At 40.5% G+C, this 14,454-nt stretch overlaps 1 protein-coding gene across 1 annotated transcript; it reads right to left on the reverse strand.

Moving 5' to 3' along the window:
- Positions 1-1,596: 1,596 nt before the first annotated feature.
- On the reverse strand, positions 1,597-12,940 carry OTOL1 (otolin 1). The gene is made up of 4 exons (XM_062181746.1): positions 12,589-12,940; positions 6,497-6,586; positions 3,342-3,413; positions 1,597-2,510 (listed from the first exon to the last, which is right to left on the reverse strand). The coding sequence occupies exons 1-4, from the start codon at positions 12,938-12,940 to the stop codon at positions 1,597-1,599; spliced, it is 1,428 nt and encodes a 475-aa protein (XP_062037730.1).
- Between the last annotated feature and the right edge of the window lie 1,514 nt (positions 12,941-14,454).

Here is a 14,454-nt window from a genome sequence, read left to right on the forward strand (position 1 = left end):
TCAGAAACTACGCTGACATGCATTATGACTCTACGAGGGAGCTGTAGAAGACAGCATGTCCTATATTTGCTTGATGCCCAAATTACTGTTTCTAGTAGTTTATAGCAATTTTCATAAATGTATTCTTTGAACACAATTTGAGAAACCTTATTCTACTAAATATGTGAATGAAAATCTCAAAAGTGGGAATGTGTCAAAGTGGGCATATGTCAAAGTGAGCATATGTCAAAGTGGGCATATGTCAAAGTAAGGCCAGAAAGTAACCCATCACTCACTTCCAGGCTTGGCACACCAAGAGGGACAAACCTGCATAACTACCTTCATAGAACCAAATTCAGTGTGAATTCAACCCATTTGTTTTTTAGAAAATGAAGTCACTGAATTATCAAATATTAATAGTTGTTAAACATTCACAATGAAAATGAGTTCCCAAGCCCCCATCTGCTCCAGCAATGTTATCACTAAATACCTGGAATTAATGATTTTAGAGATGATAATAATGATGTCTAAGAATTTACCCTAATTAAATTTTCCTCCATGAAGAAAAGGCCAAAATTTAGATCAATGATCTCATTTTGTTCTTGGACGCTCCTTTCTTCTAAGCAGAATAATTTGACATATGGTTGTATGTTTGCTATGATTGAGCAATATGTTGATCAACTTTTTTACATTTTACCCAATACACAACCCTACATTTCTTGAGCAAACCCTTACACACAGATAAATTTTAAAGATATTTTAGTGAGCCTTTACCCTCTTTCCACATATTTTCCTTGTATTAAACTAACATGAAAACATTTGTACTTTTTAAAAGATTTATTTATTTATTTGAAAGGCAGAGTCTACAGAGAGAGAGAGAGAGAGAGAGAGAGGCAGAGACAGAGAGAGATAGAGATCTTCCATTCATTGGTTCACTCCCCAGAAGGCTGTAATGGCCAAAGCTGGGCCAGACTGAAGCCAGGAGCCAGATTTTTCCAGATCTCTCATGTGCATGCAGGAGCCTAAGGACTTGGGCCATCTTCCACCGTTTTCCCAGGCACATTAGCCAAGGGGTGGACTGGAAGTGGAGCAACTGAGATTTGAATCAGTACCTAAACGGGATGCTAGTGTTGCAGGTGGCAGCTTACCACAATGCTGGCCCCAAATATTTGCTTTTTTTTTTTAGAAGAAGAAGAAAACCCTCCCAAGAGAATTGGAAACTTTGAGAAAGACCTGTGCTAGTGTCAGATAATAGCTTCACACTCACACGGAGTAACACACATTCATGTGAGATACAGAAGGTTTTAGAAGAATATATTTATTAATTATAAGATTCATTCATATTTTGGTATACAAATATTATTGTTTAAATGCGTGAGTAGTGTCAAAATAATGCCAAATGAAGTCAGTTACAAAGTTAAGACATTTATGTTCTCAAACACATACATATTAAAGGAGATGCCTTAAAATAGGAATAGCAATTGACTCCAGAGATATAATTACCTTATTTTTTCTGTGTTGTGTTTATAAACACTTAAAAATTGAAGTTTTTTTTTAATAACACTACTCTATTTTAATGGGCTTATTCCACTAAAGCCACACTGCAATACGCAAGGCTCAAAGGTATGGTGGAATGCCAAGAGTTTCTTCTGGGTACAAAAGGAACCCAGTAAAAATGCTGTCATCGTCAGCACTGACATACACTCCATTCCAACCCTTGGACACTTCCAGCCACACTTGGTCTCCTGCACCTAATTTCAGGACAATGAGGAGAGAGGCTTGGTCTATATCCTGACCATACAAAGTCTCTCTGGACTTGAACTGCCTCTTGTTTCCTGCCATCAGGCAGATTCCTGCAGGTCGGCCCCGCACAGTGACATGGTAGGAAAACACGTATGTGCCAGGAATACTGCAGTTAAATTTCCCAGTGACAGGGCTGTAGTGCCCTTGGGCATTATAGAGGACCTTGTCGAACTTGACAGGGACGTTGGGAGGAGGGAAAGGCCTTGATAAAGCAGCACTGAATGCTGACTGCGGGATTCTGGTCATCTCCCCCTTGGAGCCCTTAAAGCCGCGAGAGCCCTTCTTCCCAATGGGGCCACGGGTCCCTTTGCTACCAACGTCACCCTTTGGCCCAGCAGGTCCCATAAGACCAGGAGACCCTAACTCTCCCTTTTCTCCTTTAACCCCTGGATAGCCTTTGGCCCCAGGCCGGCCATCTAGGCCGCTTCTGCCCTCTATCCCAGGGTCTCCCTTGAGACCTGTGTCTCCTTTCATCCCCTCCTCGCCCTTTTGTCCCTTTCCTCCCGGCTCCCCAGCATCTCCGAAGTGGCCCTTTTCCCCCATCTCCCCCTTGTCTCCCTTGGCCCCAGGCCTTCCGTCCGAACCGGGAGAGCCCACAGTGCCAGGGTTTCCTTTGTCGCCTTTGGTGCCGTTCCCGCCGTTCCCACATGGATCCCCTTTTGAGCCCTTTTGGCCTTTCACTCCTGCCAGGCCAACATTGCCTTTATCCCCCTTAGGACCGAGTGCACCTGAAATGGAAAATTAGAACAACGGTGAAGGATCACACGGGCTGGGAACCGGATGCTATTACCCCCAGAGTTCAGACAGTAGAAATAAAACATGCTAACGGAGACCTGGACACCCAGCTCCTGCCTCAGTCATAGCTGTGCCTACAAAGCTCTTACAAGGAGTCATTTCTATCATTACACACTCTCGGAATGCTTCCAAGAAACAACAGCTTAGATTCAGCTGTCTTCTATTTGTGTTTTATTTTTAAGATGATAGAGAATACTAGGAGCTGGCACTGTGGCATAACAGATAAAGGGTAAAGCCACAGCCTGCGGTGCCGGCATGCTGTATGGGCACCAATTGGAGTTGCCGCTGCTCCACTTCCAATCCAGCTCTCTGCTATGGCCTGGAAAAGCAGTAGAAGATGGACCAAGTCCTTGGGCCCCTGCACCCACGTGGAAGACTGGAAGAAGCACTTGGCTCCTGACTTCGGATTGACCCAGCTCTTGCTGTTGCAGCCATCTGGGGAATAAACCTACAGATGGAAGACCTCTCTCTCTCTCTCTCTCTCTCTCTCTCTCTCTCTCTCTCTCTCTCTCTTTCTCTCCACCTCTGCTTCTCTGTAACTCTGCCTTTCAAATAAATAAATAAATCTTAAGCTCAGATCTTGGACCTGGTCTCCAAAATCCTACACAGAGCTACTCAAACATCATGCCATGTATACACTGAATAATTAGAGGAATCATGGGAATTAATATTTCTCTCACCTCTCTGATAACCCCAAACACAAACAGAAAGATTGAGGTCTGTGAGGCCCACATGATCACCCACAACGGACAGCTTGTATTTACCTTGTTCTCCAGGTTTTCCTGGATATCCGGGAGCTCCACTTGTTCCTTGGTCCCCACGTTCTCCTTTAAGTCCTACAATGATACCAAAATTAACTTTTTTCCCATTGTATTTATGTTGTATCCAACATCCCTTTGAAAACCACAATGCATTCCAGTGTTTCCTTTAACCAAAGGTAAAACACTGTTAAAAAGAAAGTTTATCGAGGTTCATTAGGAGTATGTAATTGGTAAACCATTTAAAGGAAGTCTGGTGACAGTGTCAGTTCCTTCCAACAGAACTCATCTTTGCCGGCTAGGTTCCCATGACTCTTCAAACCTCTCATAGAACCGGTGACTTCTTGCTTGCATTATGCACACATGGGTTTATGTTTTCTTATTATGAACTTTGAATCACAGCTGGAACATCTTTATTTGTCCAGACTGCCTGAGAAATAATGGCACATACTATAACAAACTTAAACACAGAGCACAATATTTTGCAATTGGCTAGAAGCGATTGTAACAAAAACCCACCCAGGAAAGACTGTCCTTGACCTAAAGCATCAGGAAAACCCAATTTTGAATTTGCATTGGAAGATTTTTCATATACCCTTTGGACAAATTACATAATTGTAAGAATTCATGTTTAAAAACATATTGAAAATGCTGGGTTTTCAGATGTTTGCCATATTATTGATTATTTTTAATAAGGCCTAATTAAAAGCCTATCTGTTTCATTGCACTCATATCAGTTTTAATTGTAAATGATAAGAGCAATGATAAAATTAATAATAGCTAACTAGTATTGAATATTTAATTTATACCAAGCATTGTTCCAAACTTTTACCTTTTTTTTAATCTAATTTATCCTTTCTTGTTTAATACAATTTTTATTTGTTATTAAAACCACCTTTTACATAAAAGGGAGACCCATATATCATAGCAACACAAAAGTCCATAGTACCTAGTACCTCCCCTTCCAGCAAGGTACAGTAGAAATTTTTGTTGCCATTTTTGTCAAGGAAGAAATTTAGGTTTGAAAACAATTTAAAATTTCTTTTTTTTTTTTTTTGACAGGCAGAGTGGATAGTGAGAGAGAGAGATAGAGAGAAAGGTCTTCCTTTTGCCATTGGTTCACCCTCCAATGGCCGCCGCAGTAGGCGCACTGCGGCTGGCGCACCGCGCTGATCCGATGGCAGGAGCCAGGTGCTTCTCCTGGTCTCCCATGGGGTATAGGGCCCAAGCACTTGGGCCATCCTCCACTGCACTCCCTGGCCACAGCAGAGAGCTGGCCTGGAAGAGGGGCAACCGGGATAGAATCCGGCGCCCCAACCGGGACTAGAACCCGGTGTGCCGGCGCCGCAAGGCGGAGGATTAGCCTATTGAGCTGCGGCGCCGGCTAAAATTTCTAAAAAGCCAAATCTGCTTATATATTACTTTGGTTGGCATGGACTTGCCAACTATATTATTGGCATTCTAACATTTTCTGTTTCATTTCTTGTTAAGGAAAAGAAAATCCAAAATCAAAATAAAAGGAATTAAAATAGACTCCCTCCCATTTAGCAGGACCAGCTAGGAAAATCCCATCACTGGTACCTCAGTGGAGTTTTCTAAGTAGCTAGGTCCTCCATTTCTACTCTGTCGGAAATACAAAATTTGGAAATTAACCATAAGTCCATGAAGACAATATTTGAATGCAGAGAGAATGTAACCTTGAATGGAAATGAAGGACAGATCCTATTCCCAGTCTTTGTCAAAAATCAAATTCTGATCTTCATCACAGAGTTACTCTAGTTCCCAAGTTCATTTCAGGAGTTGAATTCCTTATCATGAATATACTCAGTCAGGTAGTGTAGTGCTTAACCAGAAGGCAGTCATTCCATTCATTTTTTAAACTTTCAATATTAACAGAGTCCAATGTAAGTCTGAAATAGGAAAGTAGAGTTGCCACTTTACAGACACTGGTTGAATGAATTTCTACTTTTGATCTCATCAAAAGCATCAAAGCACATTCTTAAGAACCTTATCTTATGTTACTTCCCTGTTTTTTTCTTCTACTTGCAGAAGTCTGGCTTCCAAATGTGTGAATCACTGGGGAAGTTCATCACTCATCTTTATTTCACAGGGTTTTCTGCTCACATAATTCAGTCACAAAAGGATTAAATGTTTCCAAGAATGAAAATTGCATAACTGACAAGTGTGAAGCAGCTCTCTCTTACCTTAGCATCTTTTTTGAGTAAGTACTTCATTGAATGTTCTACCAGAAATGAGTTAGGCAGTTCCTGAGCCATGTGGAGGGTGATGTATAGATGATATTAGGTCTTCTGACATGTGACATGGAGGTTGAAACATTTAACGTGATGGATAGATGGTATTTCTACAGGCTGCGGGTGTTCACTGAGGGATTTCTAAATGTCTCAGTGAATCTGTAACCTTCCTCCATACTTTTAAGCACTTACAGACCCAGGGATTTCCTGGGGCAGAAAGTATTCTTTACTGATGCATCTATGGAATTAAAAAATTTCTGAACTGGAAAAGATCTATGAGAGACCTGTAATTCAAAATCGTCTTTCAGAGTGAACAAGGCAGAAGTAACTATGTAGTGCATTTCCTTCAGTTTCCAGACAAGGTGAAGTGACTGGTCCAAGGTCACTCTTCCATGCTTCATTACTTCAATTTTATTCAGGTGTCCTCCAGCCATTGGCACTTATTGTAGAGTGACCCACAGGATTTGCTGGGTTCTTTTAGCAAGGAGGCTACCCTCTGAATCTGGATATTCTAGAAGATTGCCTGTGCTAGTTCTATCAAGATTATTTATGTCATAAAGAAGAGCTCACACAGGAATATACAAGAAAGAACTCTTCCCCAGTGACTGTATCCTGCAGTTTCCCATCACTAGATCAGAAAGGTGGCCAATGAGAGAAGAAAAAGAGAATCTTGTGGACATGTACGCATATGTGTGGACGTATGTTTATGGTAAATGTGTGTCCAAAATTTTTCAATTGACCACTTAAAACATTAAACTTATACTACCTATTTACCTCAATGTGTTTTACAAAGTCTTCATATTTAAAAATTGATCTGCACGTACAAATGTAACATTTACTCAGCAAGTTTCTCTCCCAGAAAACCAGTGCAGATGTCTCTTGAGTTTTAACATGAAATGAATTGCCTACCCTTCTCTCCTTTCTGGCCCTTTGAGCCCTGGGACCCAACGACTCCTGGTGGCCCTTGTATCCCGACATCACCAGCCTCTCCTTTGGGACCTAGAAACAAGAGTGATTTGTAAAATCATCAGAAAAGAAACATTCTCTTTTGAAATTCAGAGTTCAGATAAACACCAATCATTTTATTAAGACCAATAACTACCAATGTTCTAATGATAAAATCTAGGCGAGGATAAACTATTACAGAGTTCTAAGGGTACAATTTTTGTCTGATTTGCAATTTTGTACTACCTGAATAGATAAATTGAGCCCATTAGTACTTGTCACTGCATTCACGGCAGTGATCAAATGACTCAGGGACGCGGCACTATATCAAACAGGAAGAACAAAATGATTATCTGACACTTAACCTCGTGTGCACCACACTTTCAGATTGGAAGTACAAACACAAAACCTAGCTCTTTTGGATTTCCCATTCATTCATGTCGTCACTCACTCGGGAGCTATTTCTGGGGTCTCCTTTATACCAGGTACCCTACTAAGTATTGGAAAAGCAGTCATCAACATTCTAGCACCCCTACCTTCTCTTGGAGCTGAGAATCTGTGAAAGGTAAATTTAAACAGAAATCAAAATAAATAGGAGTTGCCACATGGTGGTTAATGATGTAAAGGAAAAAGAAGATCCTATTGTGGGTTATGGTAATAGAATCTAATTAATATTTATGGGATCAGGAGACATCCCTGTGAAAATGGCATTAGGCTAAGACCAATGAATGGAATTGGATTTCTGGAAGCAAAGAGTAAGCAGACAAATATTTCAGAAAAAGTATGTGTAGAAAAGACTATGGTGAGTTTTATTTTTTTAGATTTATTTTATTTATTTGAAAGACAGAGTTACAGAGAGAGATAGAGCCAGAGACAGATAGAGGTCTTCCATCCTCTGGTTCAATCCCTAAATGGCCACAACAGCCGGAGCTGGGACAATCTGAAGCCAGGAGCTTGGTGCTTCTTCCAGGTCTCCCACACCAGTGCAGGGGCCCAAGGACTTGGGCCATCTTCTACTGCTTTCCCAGGCCCAGAGAGCTGGATCAGAAGTAGAGCAGCCAGGACTTAAACTGGCACCCATATGAGATACCAGCACTGCAGACAACAGATTTACCCACTATGCCACAGTGCCAGCCCAAGACCATGGTGTTTGTAATGAACTGAAAGAACAGCATGGTAGGTAGAGGTGAGGATCAAGCAAGAGAGGAGGTTGAGAGGCAGGAAATAGCAGGTGAGGCAGGACTCAGCCCCCATTCCTTGTCCTCACTTATACAGGGAGTTCTGGGCCACATGGACACACTGAGCTTAGGATACTCATCCTTCCTGCAACCCAGTCCAACGCAAGCCGTGAGAATTGTTTCTCAATCCCTGCAATAATCCCCAAGTGTAATAATTTAAATGTTAACCATATTGATAAATGATACTATTTCATCTTAATTATAATTATTATAATCATATTTGTTATTTATTTTAATTATTTAGTGTAATTATTAATATATTAATTTATATTTGTTATATTAAATATAATTATGTTTGTTATGATTATAATTATAATTATTATAATTAAGATGAAATTGGGAAATTGCATTCAATGGAACTCCTCTTTGAGAGAAAACTGTAGGGCCAGCACTGTGGCATAGTGGGTAGAGCCACTTTCTACAGTGCCGGCATCCCATATGGGCATTGGTTTGAGTCCTCTCTTCTCCTCTTCTGATCCAGCTCTCTGCTATGGCCTGGAAAAGCAGTAGAAGATGGACCAAGTCCTTGGGCCCCTGCACCCACATGGGAGACCCAGAAGAATCTCCTGGCTCCTGGCTTTGGATAGACACAGCTCTAGCCATTGCTGTTATCTGGGGAGTGACCAAGTGGATAGAAGACCTCCTTCCCCCCCCCCCACCCCGCCTCTCTGCCTCTCTGTAATTTTATCTTTCAAATAAATAAATAAATCTAAAAAGAAAGAACGAACGAATGAAAGAAAGAACAAACACCGTATTTTTTGGAAGAAAAATTTTAAGAAATGGCTGACAATGGAGTTTAAGGCTTAAGGAAGGCTCAAATAACCAATAGTGCTTATTAAATTCTCCTATCTAGAAAAGGGAGGATTACATAATGGAGAGGAATGGAAAAAGCTTAAGCATAGATGGTGAAAGCAAGCAAGGTGGCCAATTGCATTTCAGTGTGCAATGTCCCCCCATCCTCAGGGTACCAAATGTTCTCTCCATGTGGGTATAATATTGAGGGAAATTATAAAGGCTCTACCCAGGTTGGCACAGGGAACACAGAGCAACTGCATGTAAGAGTACAAGGGGGGTTCCGGGTTCTAGTCCCGGTTTCTCCTCTTCCAGTCTAGCTCTCTGCTGTGGCCCAGGAGGGCAGTGGAGGATGGCCCAAGTGTTTGGGCCCCTGCACCCACATGGGAGATCAGGAAGAAGCACCTGCCTCCTGGCTTCGGATTGGCGCAGTGCAGGCCGTAGAGGCCATTCGAGGAATAAAACAACAGAAGGAAGACCTTTCTCTCTGTCTCTCTTTCTCTCACTGTCTATAACTCTACCTGTCAAATAAATTAAAAAAAAAACAGTATGAGGGAAGAGAGACTGCCCCAGATGTCTAAGTGAGATGTACATGTAGATTTGAGTGGTATAAATACCATAAAGTTGAACATAATGGGAAGACCTGGGGCTTGAAGGTCCACAAATCAAGTTGGACTCCAGTCTCCACACTCTCAGGTAGTGCAATCTCCAGACTTCACAGGAACTCTGACACATGATTAAGCTGGTTGAAATGTAATAGCATTTTTATAAAGATTAGAAGTAATATAAAGTGCCTACCATTCTTCACATACAGTAGGTACCAACTATTATAACCGAACTCATGGAAGAAACAGGAGATAAAATTTTAAGTAGAATTTTTCCTTTGTTGGCCATTAAATAGACTGGCATCCTTCAGAACATTTTCCTCCAGAAACACTATAAAGTTAGATGCTTTTAAAACTTGGTAATGCAAAATGTGACATACATTCGTGTGTATGAGTATATTCATGTAACCAAGGACTGAAAGACAATGACGAAAAATTAAAGCAGTTGGGTTTGAGTAGGTTTATTTTCCTTTGTCAGGTTTTCTCAATGTTGCTCTTATACTAGATTTATAATTAAAAAAACAAGGAAGAAGCAGTGTTTTGACAAGCACTGATAAAGCTAGAACAAACATTTCTCTCTGAATCGCAAAAACAGGATCCTGTCATTATCCACCTCGGAGTATTCTGAGGACCAGACTCGTCCCACAGCTCACTGGAAAAATAAAAATAGTTTCCTGCTCATTTATCCTACTCGAGGCACCACCTGGAGTTCTTACATGTCTTATCTCATTCAGTTCTCTTGATTCCGTGAGTATCATTCTTAACTTATTTTAATATTTTGGAAACTGAAAGGCTGGTATTGTGGCCTAATGAGTAAAGCTGCCACCTGAAATGTCAGCATCCTATATGAATGCTGGTTTGAGTCCCGGCTGTTCCACTTCCAATCCAGCTCCCTGCTGATGGCCTGAGAGAAGCAGAAAATGGCCCAAGTGCTTGGGCCCCTGCACCCTTGTGGGAGACATGGAAGAAGCTCCTGGCTCCCAGCTTTGGCCTGGTCCAGCCTTGGTCATTGCAGCCTGTGGGGGAGTGAACCAGCAGATAAAAGATCTCTCTCTCTCTCTCTCTACCTCTCTACCTCTCTACCTGTCCCTCTCTTTCTGCAACTCTGCCTTTCAAACAAATAAAATAAATATTTAGTATATGTATGTACACACACACACACACTTTGAAAACTGAGACAAACAATGAGAGTTCCTAAGATAGAACAAGGACAAACCAACATTCTGAGGTGTTATACAATATACACTGTGGCAGAACCAGACTCCCAGGCTAGCTAATTACTTGGCAACATGGTAGCCCGTTAGCAGGTGTGGCTAGGGAGCACTTGTGGTGTGGCTATCTTGACTGATTAACTCAGTTTTTCAATGCATTTAATTTTTTGCATTTAATTCAAAATATTTATCACCTGTATTCTGAGGTCCAACAACAACCCAGCGGAACCCACCACTGGGTAAAACACAAGCCCTGATGTTGCAGACCACACAGCCCTAAGAGAGGGTCAGTAAACAACCGGCCTACTTGACCACACCCTAGGGGTTTTCACCCCCAAACAGCTTGCCAGACAGATAGGACACAGAGAGAAAGTCTGTAAATATGGCTTTCTCAGTCTCATTACTTTTCTAGTACTGTTTTAGCAACCCCAAAATCTTGATGTCCTGGCCCCCCTGGGCATATCCTTTACCTCTTAATCCAGCAATGCATAAATACTGAGCACATTTTTCAAAAGATCCCTCCCGTGGGATAAAGAAATGAAAGGGTTGGTAAAGAGGTGTAATTACCGATTTTATACCTTTACATTCTGCAGGCAAGATACAACAAATGTTTATGTGTATTTTTTTCAGAGAATAGTGAGTTGGAAACTGACTTTCTAATCTTAATTTTACCTTGAATTCTCTGCCAGGTGACAAGTAAAAGTCAAAATGTTTTATAATAAAACCAAGAGTGTTCTCATTATGGATATATAAGAGGCATTTGAAATGCTGAAATGCATAATTGTGGAGAAAGTGCTGGACAATGATACAGTGTCGCCTCCTAATCTCAATGACAAGCAAACTGGATCCTGGGCTCTCTTCTTCACCTCATAGGCAGTGCATTCCTAACCCTAATGACAAATAGCACTGGAAAAAAAGCCATAAGTCAGCACACATTCTCCCTAGAAGCAGAGCTTCCACTCACCACTTTTAAATAAGCCATTAGTGAAAAGATTGTCCTGGCAATAAACCTGTGCTGCACCACTGCTGAGGCTAGCAGTCACTGACATTGCTTTAACCAGCACCACCCAAAAGAACTCTGCAGTGACAGAGGCTTCATGTCTGCACTGCCCAACATGGTAGCCCGTTAGCAGGTGTGGCTAGGGAGCACTTGTGGTGTGGCTATCTTGACTGATTAACTCAGTTTTTCAATGCATTTAATTTTTTGCATTTAATGTAATTTTAATGCTTAAATAACCACATACTAGGCAGTAACTGATGCCTTGGGCAGCAGGGCACCCATTTGCATTTGTCACAATGTCATACCTATGCCTGTCACCATTTGCATGGCCAATGGAGACACCTTTGAGACCACTCCACCCTCCAACCCATCTCTTTTTTTTTTATTAAACTTTTATTTAATGAATATAAATTTCCAAAGTATAGCTTATGGGTTACAATGCCTTCCCCCCTCCCATAACTTCCCTCCCGCCCGCAACCCTCCCCTTTCCCGCTCCCTTTCCCCTTCCATTCATGTAAAGATTCATTTTGAATTCTCTTTATATACAGAAGATCAGTTTAGTATATATTAGGTAAAGATTTCAACATTTTGCCCATATAGCAACATAAAGTGAAAAAACTACCATTGGATTACTAATTATAGAATTAAATAGCAATGTACAGCACATTAAAGACAGAGATCCTACATAATTTTTTTTTCAAATTAATTAATTTTCTATGCCATTTCCATTTTAACACCAGGTTGTTTTTTTCATTTCCAATTCTCTTTATATACAGAAGATCAATTCAGTATATAATTAGTAAAGACCTCATCAGTTTGTGCCCACACAGAAACGCAAAGTATAAAAATACTGTTTCAGTACTAGTTATAGCATCACTTCGCTTTAGACGACACATTAGGGACAGATGCCACATGGGGTGTAAGTACACAGTGACTCCTGTTGCTGATTTAACAATCTGACACTCCTGTTCATGGCGTCAGTAATCTCCCTAGGCTCTAGTCATGAGTTGCCAGGGCTATGGAAGCCTTTAGAGTTCGCTGACTTTGATCTTATTCCGATAGGGTCATAGTCAAAGTGGAAGTTCTCTCCTCCCTTCGGAGAAGGGTACCTCCTTCTTTGATGGCCCCGTTCTTTCCAACCCATCTCTTAATTCTAACTATGTAAGGGTGAGAAATGCGACTTCATATGTTTATGAATACGTTTATTTACCTGGCTTTCCCATCTCTCCAGGTTCTCCCTTCTGCCCTGCGACAGGTGAACAACAATCACAGCAATTCAGGAGGAAGTCAGCCGTGTCAAGAGTGAAGTTTTCAAAGGGAAAGAGAGTGGCAGCACCCAAGGCAGGATCCAGGGCCAAAGAGTCAGTGGTTGGTTCAGCCATTTCTGTGAAGGGAGTCTCTTCTTCCGGAGATGGGCCACTGGCTGGCTTCAGACCCTTTGGTATTTCTTTTCCCTCAGATTTCTTTGTAAATTTGGTATATGGTGTGGTCTTTGCTATTGTGTCAATACCAGAAATAGCCAAAATAATTAAAATGGCACAAAAACAAGAAAATATCCACATATTTGAAGCTGGAAGATATAATAGGAAAACATGCACATTAATTGAGATCTGAATGGAAAGACTAAATTATCTAAATACTATAAGAGAAAAAAAAATATATATATATATGAACCACAAGAACGGACAGTTTACTTGGTATAGAATGATATCTTTTTGATACTGTCATGTAAATGTATGCTTGAATCACACAGAACATTTTATTTACTTAGTTATTATAAGGAACACTTTGCTACAATTTTCCTTTCTAGTTGCTTTCTCAGAGTTACATATTCTAAATAGTGTTCTGAATCATTCAAATTATCTTGCCAAAGAGCAAACATGATCTATAATAAATGCAACATGACTTAATAGTTCATATACCCAGTGGAAAACAAATATATTTAATCTCCAGACTGACCTCACTCAGATTTATAGGAATCAAATATATTTGTATTAGGGAGAGATGAAAAATATTGAGCTGAAGAGTTTATTCCAACAAACTCAATTATTTAAAAAAATGCTGGTATAATAGTCCTTAAATCTACAAGGGATAATGGTCCTGTTGTGAGAGCAGTCTTCTAAAATCTATTGCAGTAAATGGAAAGAGACAATAAAAAAACCATAAATTTGAATATATGTTATTGCCTTAAATTATTTATATGCCACTTAACTCTCTTTGCCTTATAATTTGATAGGTTTTTCTAAAAACTTCCATGTATCCTTGCATTGCTTTAATGGAGTAAAGTATAGTTATTCCTTTTTTTTGGGAGGGGGCATTATTGTTTTGTTTTGTTTTTGTTTTTAACTTTTATTTAATGAATATACATTTCCAAAGTACAGCTAATGGATTACAATGGCATTCCCCACCCATAACTTCCCTCCCACCCACGACCCTCCCCTTTCCTGCTCCCTCTCCCCTTCCATTCACATCAAGATTCATTTTCAATTCTCTTTATATACAGATCAATTTAGTATATATTAAGTAAAGATTTCATCAGTTTGCACCCACACAGAAAGACAAAGTGAAAAATACTGTTTGACTACAAGTTATAGCATTAAATCACAATGTACAGCACATTAAGGACAGAGATCCTACATGAGGAGTGAGTGCACAGTGACTCCTGTTGTTGACTTAACAAATTGACACTCTTGTTTATGGCATCAGTAATCACCCTAGGCTCTTGTCATGAGTTGCCAAGGCTATGGAAGCCTTTTGAGTTCACCAACTCTGATCATATTTAGATAAGGTCATAGTCAAAGTGGAAGTTTTCTCCTCCCTTCAGAGAAAGGTACCTCCTCCTTTCATGACCTGTTCTTTCCACTGGAATCTCACTCGCAGAGATCTTTCATTTAGGTCATTTTTTTTTTGACAGAATGTCTTGGCTTTCCATGCCTGAAATACTCTCAGGGCTTTCAGCTGGATCCCAATGCCTTAAGGGCTGATTTTGAGGACAGAGTGCTGTTTAGGACATCCGCCATTCTATGAGTCTGCTGTGTATCCTGCTTCTCATGTTGGATCGTTCTCTCCCTTTTTT

This window comes from Lepus europaeus, chromosome 2 (assembly GCF_033115175.1).
Source record: "Lepus europaeus isolate LE1 chromosome 2, mLepTim1.pri, whole genome shotgun sequence".
Lineage (NCBI taxonomy): Eukaryota > Metazoa > Chordata > Mammalia > Lagomorpha > Leporidae > Lepus > Lepus europaeus.